The 14,257-nt window shown below is 38.3% G+C and overlaps 1 protein-coding gene across 2 annotated transcripts in view; it reads left to right on the plus strand.

Annotated features, from left to right (window-relative positions):
• The window catches only part of LOC126262397 (cilia- and flagella-associated protein 91-like), a 343,692-nt gene that overhangs the window by 158,176 nt on the left and 171,259 nt on the right, over positions 1–14,257 (plus strand). For both annotated transcript variants that reach the window (XM_049959011.1, XM_049959012.1), the window contains exon 10: positions 13,713–13,897. In XM_049959011.1, the coding sequence (XP_049814968.1) occupies positions 13,713–13,897 (185 nt within the window). The remainder of the gene's footprint in view (positions 1–13,712; positions 13,898–14,257) is intronic.

Below are 14,257 nucleotides of genomic sequence, written 5' to 3' on the forward strand. Positions count from 1 at the left end.
CTTATATCTCTTCAAAACTGAAGCCTCTGAAATCATTGTTGTTCTGACCACTTTCATTGCCTTGACATACTTTCATTAAATTAACACGGACATCATTATCACTGTCACTGAGAATTTCATCAGTCTGTATGCACTTACCTGTTTCACTGAGATAAGCACTAAGGTACTTATGTTTTAGTTGTTTTACAAGAAAATGTTTAATTTTATGCCACCAGTGTGAATAAAAAGTTAAACGTAAAAGAGGGAAACATTCCACATGGGAGAAATATATCTAAAAACAAAGATGATGTGACTTACCAAACAAAAGCGCTGGCAGGTTGATAGACACACAAACAAACGCAAACATACACACACAAAATTTAAGCTTTCGCAACCAACGGTTGATCTTCAGGAAAGAGGGAAGGAGAGGGAAAGACGAAAGGGTGTGGGTTTTAAGGGAGAGGGTAAGGAGTCATTCCAATCCCGGGAGCGGAAAGACTTACCTTAGGGGGAAAAAAGGACAGGTATACACTCGCACACACACACACACACACACACACACACAGACACACACACACACACACACACACACACACACACATATCCATCCGCACATACACAGACACAAGCAGACATTTTCTGCTTGTGTCTGCATGTGTCTGTGTATGTGCGGATGGATATGTGTGTGTGTGTGTGTGTGTGCGAGTGTATACCTGTCCTTTTTTCCCCCTAAGGTAAGTCTTTCCGCTCCCGGGATTGGAATGACTCCTTACCCTCTCCCTTAAAACCCACACCCTTTCGTCTTTCCCTCTCCTTCCCTCTTTCCTGAAGAAGCAACCGTTGGTTGCGAAAGCTTGAATTTTGTGTGTATGTTTCCGTTTGTTTGTGTGTCTATCAACCTGCCAGCGCTTTCGTTTGGTAAGTCACATCATCTTTGTTTTTAGATATAAAAAGTTAAACAGATTTTTTTTATCATGATCCTAAAGCTTTCATCTTTCTCAATATCATAGCTATTTAAGCACATTTTTATAAAAAAGATCCATTCTTATTCATAACATCAAGCAGTTTACTGTCACTGTCATAACTGGTCTCCCTACTAGTAATTAAATCAAGAGTTTTGTTTGCTGTGATACTGTCGTTAATGTCCCTTAATCCTTTAACGGTGTCCTTGGGGTATCTCTACAGCATGATAGCCACTACTACACATTTCTTTACTAATACCTAATGCCTCCAGTCCTTCTTTAAAGCAAACAAATTACTTTTGTTCCCCATTACTATTCTCATCATCACTGACCTTTAATTTATTACATCCAAATATACCATGAACATCATCAATATAATAACAAAATTACCAGCATCATTATTCCGTATTTCACTACTGTTTAAGTACCCAGTTTCACTTATGTTGCTGTTCATTAATAGAGTATTCACTTTTTTCTTACCTGGTTCTTCTGTTAGTTTCTGTATTCCAAAAATCATCACAAAAATCAGTCACTTCAGTATTTGACAAATGACAAGTATCTACTCAGTTATAGAATTCTTATAAATTAACTTCTTCTGTATCCCCTTTTTCAGTTTCTGTGAGCCCACTTACCTTATTTGCATAATTTGTCTTGACTGGAGAACATATTTCTTTCTTAACAGATATCATGTTAACAGGATAGTACACATATTTTAAGATAGCTACTGATTCCTTCACTATAGTGTTTTTCTTGTGTGTCAGTATTTGTGTAATTTCTGGTCTATTTGTTATTTGTTTCATGAGGTCCTAACTTGTGAACCGACAATGGGGACCAAGCTAGTTCTTTGGTTTCTGAATTAATAACCCGTCCTTCTGCTCCAACAATTGCCACCCTGCTCTCAAGAATGAAAATTGTTACCATTCACCCTATTATGTTCCCTCTGATGATAATTGTTACTGTTGTGGTTACTGTGTTTGCTCCTGTTGTGATTATTACCATGTCAATTTTGATTACTACCTCTTTCAAAATGTGTGTGCCTATTGTGGTTGTATTTCCCTGTTTCCGTGCCAATTTTGATTACTACTTCTTTCAAAATGTGTGTGCCTATTGTGGTTGTATTTCCCTCTTTCTTTTTTTCTTAAACTCTTGTCTAATTTAGCTACGTATTTCAAAACTGATCTATTGTGTTATCTGGCCTATAGACTAGGTCCCACTATATCTTGTTAAAGCATCAGTCTGGGTGAGTTCATCAGAAGGTTTGCTCAAATGTGCTAATTTTCAAGCTGATTTTTACAAAACTGTTTCATACTAATACAACCTTCTCTGTAATTTGGTTCACTAAGAAATTCACTTTTTGCTGTAGCTTGTTCAGTCTCTGGCCAAAATTTATTTAAAAATCCTTTCTCAAAATCTATATAGGTTGTATCATCATTAGTAAACTAATTTCCCTGGCTCAATGCTTCACCTTCCAGAAACTTCTTAACCAACTTGATTTTCATAATATCAATCATATTAGACACAAAGTTCTCTCTTCAATGGTGCAGAAAATATACAGAATGTAAACTACATTCACCTGAAAAGATTTTCACCAGAATGTTCTAAAGCATGGTATCAACATTGTTAACAGGATTGCTATTAACTGCTTCATTAGACAGTTCTTAAACTTTTTTACACAGAACCAAAACATGACTTTTTAGGATGCTAGTTTTGTTGTTACTTAATTTTACATTTTCTGTGAATTTGCTGTCTACTGTTTTCACCCATTCAACAAAACTGCTTTCAACAATGCCAGTTTGGTGTCAACATTAGTTTCCATGGTCAAAATTCGACCATTAACATTTTTGTCAACAGTTCTTGTTTCCTCATGAGTGTTTAAAAGCAATTTTGTTTCTTCCCTAACTCATCTTTGACATTTTTAAATTCATTATTAAATTTAAGTTCAATTTCGTTCGTTTTGGACTTCACAGACTCTACTCGAGCATCTAACCTCTCAACTTTTTATTGATATCACTTAGTTGAGCTGTGTTTTTACCTATACAATAAAATGATGCTCCTATTGAATGACCAGATTCTTTGAACTGTTTCTTACTTTCTTGTTTATGATTTTCAAGTTGCTCATTAATTTTTGCAAACAGCTTTCTTGTTTATGACTTTCAAGTTGCTCATTAATTTTTGTGAACTAGTCAGTAATCATTTTTATAAATTGATCCTTATTATCATCGCTCATTTTTATTAACAATAGCAGCATGGCACTTATGTCATTCTTATCATTTTGTTTTAATTCATCTATTAGTTTATCCTGTTTTACAAATACATCACTAATGTTTTCCTCTTCTTATTTCACTACACTCCCATGTCTGTATTATTTCCTATTGTTCCAGAATTTTGGTTTTTATGTCTTCGGTGTAGTGTTGGTTCATTTCATATGATCCATGATCAGTTAGTACATTTATCTTACCATAACCAGTTTTATTACAGGGGGTATTGTCCCTTGTGTCAGATCCGGGGTTTTGAAGGCTGTGGTGCCAGCAGCTGGAAGAGAATATGTGGCTGCCACCCATGGAGGAGTTCCACGGGGCTGCAGTCGTGGACAGAGGTGGTCCTTTAGGTGCTCAGGAACATTGGGAGTGCTGCGGAAGTGGTGGATATGCCCACTGCTTTCAATTCACACCATCCACTGCACTTTGCTATTGGAGGATGGGTGAAACAATGGGCTAAACAGGTGTTTGATGCCATTGGCATTTGAGAACAGTTAAAAGGCTGTCACAATCAATTGTGGCCCGTTGTCTGACATAGGGCTGTGAGAAAATCCTTCGATGGTGAGAATCTGGATAAGTGCACCGAAAATGGCGGCTATAGTGGTGAATACCATGCTAACCACATGTGGGTAGTTGGAATAAGCATCCACAACGATGAGCCATATAGTGCCCAGAAAGAGACCACCAAAGTCCAGATGAATGCAGTCCCAGGGGCGACGTGAAGTGGGACACGGGGCAAAAGACTGGAGTGGAGCAGCCTGATGTTGGGTACATGCAGAACAGCTGCACAGCATGGCTTCCACGTCTTTGTTCAGTCCTGACCAGTAGCATGTTGCCTGGCAAGAGCTTTCATCTGCAATGTACCCCAATATCCAAGCTGGAGAGTTTCAAGTCTTGAGTGTGTAAGGTAGTTGCGATGACAACATGGAGGGTTCCCCCTCTGCATCCAGTGGGAGAACGTTGGAAACAACAGACAGAAGATGAGAAAGGTAAGACCAGGCCCAGAGTTCTGGATCAGCAGTTTTTGAAAAATAAGTGGACCCTCCATGTAGCACATAGTGAGTGACACACTGTAAGCTAGGGTCATGACATGTGTCTACAGTGATGTGAGTAGCAGTAATGGAGAACCGATTGGATGTGTGTTGTCATTCCAAGTCAATGTGGAAACAGGAGGTCTCCTGTTGGTTAAATACCAGGTCTGGCCCTGAGGGTAAACAAGAGAATGCATCCGCATTTTCATGTTGCACAATAGGCTTGTACTAAATGGTGTAATTGTAAGAACTAAGGAAAAGAGCCCAATGCTGAAGCCTTTGAGCCATCTACTCTGGAAGCCAAGAGTGTGGCCCAAAAAGTGATACCAACAGTTTGTGGTCAGTAATGAGGGTAAACTTAGTCCCATGGGATTTCTTAATGGCAAAGTTGACTGCCGAAGCTTCTCTCTCAATCTGTGAGTAGTTTCTTTTAGGAAACGTCAGTGTCTTGGGTACATAGGTGATAGGTTGCTCAGTACTATCGTTGTTACAATGCGCCACCGCAGCCACAGTCTGCACAGGTTGTGAACCCTGAACCTGCAAGCATTCTGATAAAAGCTGGATTTCCTGACGTAACAAGTCAGTTTGCTGCTGCAACTGCTATTGGAACTGTTGCAATTGCTGCTGCAGGATCAGCTGTTGGTGTTGCTGTTCCACATGTTGCACGGGTTTCAAATCCATAAGACACTGTTTACCTCTTTCCTCATTTCCAATTATACTAACCAGAATCGGACATGACCACGAGTGACTGGCCGACTGGCTGAGAGTATTGTCAGTGAGTTGTAAATAACCACAGGAAGACAATTGCAATGGAAGGACAATGGAGACAACACAACATAATGACAAGTCTGGTGAGCAAACAAAATTGAGAGCCTAGATGCAGCAATATCATGAACAACAATTATGAGCACAGTGAACAGTATGAGAGTGTATTCATAACATGAATGAAGTTCAAGCCCCTGCACTGCTAGCTTTATAGTGCAGCTGTGAGTGCTGATAGTCTGGCATGGGGAGCATGACTTGCACACAGCACTGTGGCAACAACAGCAGCACTTCCAAATTTTAGGAGTGCCATCTAGGGGCTGTCATATAGGTCCATGCATTCTGGTGGGCTTTCAAGCTCACTGGGCCAGGATACCAGAATTTTATTATTAGTTTTAGTTAAATTGGCAAAGAAAGTTTGAAGAACTAGGAATCCTGTAGTTGGGTTACCTTAAATCAAATACTAAAGGGGGATGACTTGAAAGGGCTTCTTTTGTAGTTTCAAAACAGTAACGTGTTTTCAGTTTGGACAAAATGAAATGTATTATGAGCATGTCTGTATCAAACTGTTTGTAAGCAGTTAGAAAATTAGAAATTGAAGAAGAAGCTATGATGTGTTGCCATAGAAACCAGATATAACAAGACAAGATAACTGTTTTGTGTAATTGGATTAAGTCCAAAAATCAAATGGAAAAATTTGTGCATGCAACAAAAGGGCTATAAGGAAGTAATAATAGTAAAAGAATGGAAAGAAGACCTTGACGTATTAGTCTAAGAAGAGATACGATGAGAATAATTCCACTAAGAAGATCTAGTGGGGGGAGTATACAGCTCTCACACACATCGCGGCGACGCCGACATGGAAACAACATCCTACGCCACCAGCACACTGCTGACCTGCTTCCACAACTGCATTCTGACGCCGACATCAACACCAACGTGTGACGCTGCCAGCTTGCTGCTCACCGGTGCTGACTTGCCATCACATCCACTTACCTATGTTGCGAGAATTCTACGCTGGGTGAGGGCAATATAGAACCTTAGTACCTTAGAAAGAAGGGATACAAACAGTAGAGTGACTTTTATTAGTGTAGTTATTATACTGAGTTGAATTTTTTTAATGATTACTTGGTCTAAATATCATAAGAATATAGATCAGGAACAGCACATTGGAGAAATCTCAGAACCAGACATGGCTATGAAAATTAGTAAACAAGGTCCAGACTAGTCTGAATAAGTAAACCTAATCAAAGCTCAAAATGCTAAATTAGAAGCCCAAAGTGCAGATTCAGCAGCTTTGAGAAAGGAACTAAATGCAGCTTTAAATTCTCAAAGTCTTAAGTTAGATTCAGTGAATACTCAATTAAGTAATAAATTTTAAGTTAGATTCAGTGAATACTCAATTAAGATATAAATTGGATGTTCAGAATGAAACTTCAGGATTGTTAAGTGCCAAGGTAGATTCACAAAGTAAAGACTTTAGTAATTTATGTGAAGGTATGGGAAATTTGAAGACTGATTCGACACTTTAACTGCTAAAGTAGAAAATCTCAAGACAAATTTGAAAGGTGAACTAAATAGCTCTTTATGCAGTCACATAAATCAACTGTTCACTGACTTTAATCAGAGACAGAATGATCAACTTCAGGATTTGACAAAGAAGTTAGAATTTGATATTGAAGATAAATGTAATAATGTAGAATCTGAACTTAGTGAGAAGTTAGGATCATTTCAAAATGTATGTAATTTACATTTGATGCTGTAAAACAGAGACTGCATACATTAAACGGGAGTGTCGATAAGAATAGCAAATTAATATCAATAATCCAATCACAAATTACAGGTATTAATACTGGAGTAGAAAATGTAGAAAGAAGTTTCCAAGAGAGAGTAACTAACTCTGATACGGTAAATATAAGTAGTCTGGAGGAACAATTTCAAGGAATTATAGATTGAAAAGTCACCAAGAGTATAACCTCCAGAAATGTTTAAACTATTGCTTCTTCCAAACCTAATGATACTAACAAGGCTATAGGTGACATGTGGAGAGAATTCAAATTTATCCAAAACAAAGTAGAAAAAAGTGTATTGTCACCTAATGTTGTGTTACCTAGGGAAGTGGTGATTGTTTTGCAGTGGGGAGACTCAAACAAAATTTAACGAGAAGTACTGGTCTGAACTTGCTCAAGTGAAGTTAATATCAGATCCATGGGACCCAGGTGGAGTCATATATCCACCAGGGACATTAACGAGCAGAGTGACGACTGTCGGATCCTGAGTTGTTTTCGGTGTTTCTTCCAAAATAGTTTCCTGCACCGAATTCCCTTCAAATCTTAAACTATTCTGTAATCTGTTCTTGAATTCTTAAACTATCCTATAATTTTAGTACCAAGAAAACTGGGGGAAAAAATTAAGAGAATCACATATAAACAGTGATCTCTAAATGAAATGAACAGAATAGAATATTACATTTGTGGAAAAAGGGTAATATCATGTAACTAATTGAACAACCGTTATACTGTAGTGTGTGGATTTTCTGCTTTATATAGAATATTTTGTACCTTTTTTGAGATTTGATGTACTCGGAGGGTTTGTATTGATTTTGAAAGAGGTGGGTAGTGTAAATAAGAGCATGATTTACACCAACAGATAAATCATGGCTAACACAGAACACACATTGCACCTTTCAAACAACCCTCGCAAACAAGTGTGAATGGTTCTTCATCATTTGCTGCTTCCATAGGGTTGCTAAGATTTTCTTCAGGGACCTCAAGGGTGAAGGTGGGAATGTTCATTCTGTAGGAGATGATTTAACGCCATACCTCCTCCGGCTTCTCACTCAAGTACCGTCGAGGTAGGGGATCCTGGGCAAGGGGGGTGGGAAGGGTTTCCTGTCTTTGGGGCTGCCTTCTTTCTCTTCTTCAATGTTAGCAACCAATTCTATTTCTTCCTTTCTTACTTCTCTTTTGAGGACCTAACTATTTTTTCCCTCTTTCCATATTGATACACTTCTATCGCAGAAGTCCTTCCTAATCTCCGTGGTTTCCAATAACCTACAACTTATTCTCACATAAGAAGGCCGAAGAATCAGAGAACACAAATACATTTAAGCATACACACAAAGAAATATGAATACACAAACCATGAAGTAACAGATTAGAAGGATGTAAGAACCGCCAAGGGTTGTAGGGGAGAAGATATATGTACATCTAGAAAGATGCACACATTGTTTTTATTATGATGGTTCAACGTCGCCTATTTACATGAAAGCCATTTTATATATAGAAAACTATGATGATCTTACAACGAATACAAATAAGCAGGAAGCATGAGTAATGAAGGAGAACACAAGCCAGATTGGAGTAAATTGTGATGCTTATTTAAGAAAAGTCAGTGTAGCGAATACTCGGATAAATTGATGCATGTTAGGATAGTGGGCTTGAACAAAATAGGTAGACATAGTATCTACCATGAGTCGAATAATATGTGTAAACATAGTATCTACTAAGATTATAGAAGTTGAAAAGTAGAGGAGGACTCTAGGGTATTAAATGAGGTACTAAAAAGTCAGAATGAAGTATAAAATAGATTTTTATTTTACCAGGAAATATTTAATTATAGTGCACATTAAGATGTATTTTAGGGCAATGAACCATGAGGCCTACTCATAAAGGATAAGGGGGATGTACCCGGCATTTGCTAAGGCTATAGGGCAAGCTTACATACATAGAGATAGGACGACCTGTGGCCTGATGAATAGGGATGTTTTATAAATGGGCGTACCTACCAGAATGGAAGGAGGAAGTGCAATCATAGGGTCAACCCACATGTAAGGTATAGGTGCTGATCCTAGGTGAAAAGGACAGTATCGTGACAGAAGTCACACATTTAATAGGAATTATTCTGGTAAGTTTGAATTCTATACATCACTAGCATTATTGTGTTTTATGTGAATTTACAAGTGTCAAAAAGAACACTTTCAGTTGCCCAGAGCTCCTCCAGGCTATAAACTGCTATAAATAATTATACTAGTACGTACTAAGGAAAAAATAGTACAAGGAACTAGAATACAGAATAAAGTACTCAAGTGTCATGAACACCTGGAGCTTATGATTGGGAACTAAAGGTTTAGCTCTCACGATTCCTAGATATAAGAAAACGAACTCCAACATTGATTGAAATTTTCATGTTTTATAATTAAAGAAAAATAAAAAAAGAAATAGCTAAATAATAAGAAAAAGAGTATGCACAGGTATGAAAAGAATAAGGTATACTGTTGAAATATGAATTGTTATTATATGTGAAATAAATGTACATAATGATTGTATATAAAATATCGCGTGTTTGATCTGAAGGGGGAGGGGGGGGGGGGGGGAAATCTGTAGCGCTTCAAGAATTTCTGCATCTCCATCTTGAACACTCTGGCTTGTGTTCTCCTTCATGAATCCAACCTACTGCACATTACATGTCTGTGTGTGCAGGTCTAAAAACAGTCATGAGCAAATTGTGGACGCGGTGGCCGATCCGCGGGGACAAGTACCTGCTGTACGATCCATAGAGTTTCAGTGTATGTATAGAGAAGAACAAGGAGTGTTTATGTGTTATTCTGTGCTTTTAGTGACTGTGATGATTGTCAAGGACAAATGAAGAAATGAAATTAGCCTTTCAAGTAATTCATGTGTTGGACTTGCTAGAAGTTTATAAATTTCAAGTGGTTCTTAAACCAACTCGCTTATGAATGTTAATTTAATGTGTTTCTAAAGCTCAAAATACGAGAAGATGGAGATATTTACATGTGAAGTGCAAGAATGTTATTCTGCATAATCCAGTACATCGTTAATTGGTGAAAACATAAAGTTTGTACATTTACTCCTCACGTTCTATCATCAAAAAGCGTTAGAGCATTATTTCATGAGTAGAGAGAGAGAGTGTTTGGTAAATTGCCTTAACCAGCTTTATTCTTCAGAGAAGAAGTTTTTGCTTATCAACGTGGCCGACTATCCAGAGAGGAAGATTGGCTGTGCATACCAAATAAGTCAACTGATGTGTGAGAGGTGTGAAACTGGAAAATCAACTCCACATTGATTCTTATTGTCTAGAGCATTAGAGGCTCACATGCAAAGCTTACACTGGTGACTTGGATGTTTTCATGGAAAGTTCACGAAATGTTGACATCTTACATAACAGCCTCTGATGGTACAAGAAAGCTACAGGTGCTATTGTTAATCCCAAAAAGACTGTGATGAATTGGTTTACTGCTGAAGTATTAAGCATCATCATGACAAATAACCCACGAAGAATGGAGGCTCTGAGTTGGTGCACGATGCTGCATAAATAAGAGTGGCAATAAAAATCCATGCAGGTAGAAATTTAACTATGACAGAAAAAGTCAAGCTGTAAAAACACAAATACTTGCAAAAATGTGGTACTTAACTCAGGTCCTCCCAATGCTCAAAAAATAGGGAGGAATATACAGCAAATGATGTACTGGTGAGGGGTGATATTTTTAAGGTTACTTTGCAGACCTGTACTCTCAGCTTAAATGAGAGTTGACTGGACCAGGACTTGCATGCAAGATACATGGCACTACTTGTCAACAGAACTAAGTGTGTGATAGAAAAGGACTACACTCACCAACTGCTGTAGTGTTTCACAAATATTGCCCAACATCAGAGCTAGTGCCGATTCATGTTGTCAGTATCCTATACTCATTAAACTTGGTCCAAAAATATGATCACAGTAAAAGCTACATAGCAACACATGTCCTAAAACAAGGACAAATTTGTATCTTGGCCATAGCTCTCAAAGGAATACCAATTTCTAATAACTGGGAGCTGTGACTACCGCAGCACAATTGGAAATTTGTGTGGGAAAATTTAGCGATGAAAATAATACCAGAAGGCACCGGATCAACTTGGTACAATGTGATAAACCAGATAATAGTGACAAACTCTAAGCTTGACTCCATCCAGTTAAAACTGTCAGCCACATGTGGAAATTGCAATTCAGAAGACACACTCAAACATCGTTTTGAGTGCTCAAAATTTATCAAGATATGGCACACAGCAAGGATATGATTCAACTGATCAATAGATTGGACATATGCAATATACAGGTTTCTAACACTGCGACACCCAAATGGAAACTATTTCCCAAAGCAAAGTGATGTGCAACAATGTGAATCATGGCACACACAGTTCATATAATTTTTGGACTTAAATTAACAGACAACATATGGATCTGGCATATGTATGGAATGAATATGAGAAAGTAACTTTCATCCTAAATACAGGCTTATGTACACAAATTTTCTCAATATTCCAATGTGTAAAGCTGATGATAGAATTTCGACATGAAAAGAGATGAAGAAGAAGGAAATATGAAACTCCAAAGAAATAAGTCAATCGAGAGTTTCTTGCTAGTTTCTGTACAAAAGAATGAAATGTGAAACTGTTGTAATCTATATAATTACTTTTCAAATGAGTTTGTTTTCTGTTGTTTTGTGAAACTGTTAAATGCTAAATAAACATATTTTAAAAAAGTGCAGTTTAGAAAAGCGGTTCTTGGTAGGAAGGATCCAGGTGGCGCAGCCTGCAAAGCAGTCATTGAAGTGAAGACATTGCACTGGGCAGCATGTTCAGCAACTGGGTGCTTGGCTGTCTCTTGGTCACAGTTCGGTGGTAGGCATTCATGCAGACAGATAGCCTGTTAGTTGTCATGCCCATGTAGAAAAAAGCACAGTGGTTGCAGCTTAGTTTGTAGATCTCATGACTGCTTTCAAAGTCTTTGATGGGTTGAGATGATGCCTATGGCAGGACTGGAGTAGATGATAGGATGAATAGGAAATTTCCTACATCTGGGTCTATCGCAGTGATATGAGCCATGAAGCAAGGGAATGGGTGCAGGGGGTGGACAAGGATACTGCATAGGTTTGGTGGGTGGCAGAATACCACTGTGGAAGGGTAGGGAGGGTAATGGGTAGGGACTCTACATTCAAGTTATGACAAGAAGTATTTGAAACCTTGGCGGAGAATGTTATTTAGTTGCTGCAGTCCTGGATGGTACTGAATCACAGGCAGAGCACTCGTTTGTGTCAAGATAGTGGTTGGGTGTGTGGGAACTGGTAGGTGACTGAAGAGACAAGACACAGGAGAGCACAATGCAGGGGGGATAATTTTTGTCTGTGAAGGCCATAGTGAGAAAACAGGAAACCAGCAGCTGAAACATAAACATTATTGTGCAAAAATGGAACATCTTTTAACAGATTAAAAAGTACACAATAGTAAATGAGGGCCTAGTATTTTTGTAAGCTAACATATTTATTTGCACTGTAGAAACATTTCTCAACAAGAAATGATTTCAGAGGTGAGGACCTGACACATCAGTCATCATATAGTCAAAATTTTAATGTAAATTTACATGATACTGAAAGTGATGCTTGAAACATGTAATACAATTCAAACAATATAGTAACTTATATATTGTTCATTTGTTACACAGGCTCACAGGTTAACTTTCTCTGCAACTTTTGTAAACCATTAACTCACATGCTTGTCTTATTGATGTATTGCCTATCAGCTTTTGTTTCAGGTTTTTTGTATCACTGTTTGTGTAAAATCTTTTCTAATGTTTTGCAATTACCAGTGGCTGGCATTGTCAAAGGTTCAGTGTCCACTGCTGCTGGTGGACTGGAGTCAAGATGACAGCCAGAGGTTCTTTGTACCTATCACACCAGTCTCTTAGAGCTATTACCTGGTCCTTACTGCTGTGGTTCTCCACTTGTTAACTGCGGTGTTGATTTTATACAGCATGAGAATCCAGTATCCATTTACTTTGGGCTTTCTTCTTTCTTGTGAGAATTATGGCCATGTTTGTGAACCTCTGTGTCTTCTGTGAACAAACAGGCTTGGTAGCCCTTCTCCACAGTTAGAACCTGCATATAGGCTAGTTTGAATACGTGGTCAGTCTCAGAGTGCACACACTTTGCCATGGCCAATTCCTCCATCTGGCCTGACCTGCAATACCATTTTTGTTTGATATCCTTGCTATTGATGGATCATCCAGTCATTCCATCATAGATTTCTCCACATGTACACGGTATGCTGTATATGCCCATCATTGTGAGTGGATCCTTTTTGTTTCTTACTAGTCTGAGATGTTTTTGAATAGTTGTAAATAGTTTCAGTTTTGTGATACTTCTTATGCGCTGGTGGAAGATATATTGCTGCTCAGGAAACATTCCAAGTGTGGTGGAGCACGTACTTTCTCAGACCGACCACATAATAAAATTCGTCAACGTGGAGTATGTCACTGTGGAGAGGGTTACCACTTCTGTTTGTTCAGAGAAGTCATAGAAATCCACAAACATGACAATAGTTTTAACAAGAAAGAATTAAGCATCGAGGCAACTGGATCCGGGATTTCCATGCTGCAACAAGGAGGCCATTGCAGGTAACAAATGGTAAAAGCACTATTGACCAGGGAAATGCCCTCAAATGTTGGTGCAGCAGGTCCATATGATCTCCAGCTGTAGGCTTGATACCAGCCTGCTATTGGCAATGTAGGGTAAATCTATGACAATCCCAGCCACTTGTGCTGGAAAATGTCAGAAAAATTGTTACACAAATGTCAGCTGAAGGTCCCGAAGAAAAGCCACCAGATAATATGTCAACAAGCAGCCATGAAAGCCTCAACAATTTTACACTTGTCATATTTTTCAGCAATACGAATGGATCTTGAGAAAAGAAGTGGATCTGTTACTCTGCATTTAGTCAAAAAAATTCATCATCAGAAGCCATTAAGTGTGAGTGCGAGCATTGAAGGTATTCGTGAGTCAGAGGAGAACACATATCAGGCTGCAACATTTCTTCAGGCAGTAATCAAAGGGAGAGCTATTCAGGCAATGGTCAGTAAAGTCTGTAGTGAAATTCCTCCTTCTGCACTGTATTATTAGCCATTTCTAATGAGTTGCTTTATACCAATATTACTCTGGCTAAAAGTAAAATTTATTGCACTTCTAAAAGTACATTTCAGTACACAAAATTGAAGGCAGGTAGTCACTTACCTGCAGATGAATTATGAATGACATGTGAGTGAACAAAAATATTACGTGAACTTACTAGCTTTCCTGTGGTTGATTTTCTTCCATCAAGTATGTATATGCAGGTGCACATGCACACACACACACAAACACACACACACACACACACACACACACACACACAAAAGCTACAAAGCTACCTTCCCTGATCAATGTGTTTGAGTT

This window comes from Schistocerca nitens, chromosome 6 (assembly GCF_023898315.1).
Source record: "Schistocerca nitens isolate TAMUIC-IGC-003100 chromosome 6, iqSchNite1.1, whole genome shotgun sequence".
In the NCBI taxonomy this organism is placed as follows: domain Eukaryota; kingdom Metazoa; phylum Arthropoda; class Insecta; order Orthoptera; family Acrididae; genus Schistocerca; species Schistocerca nitens.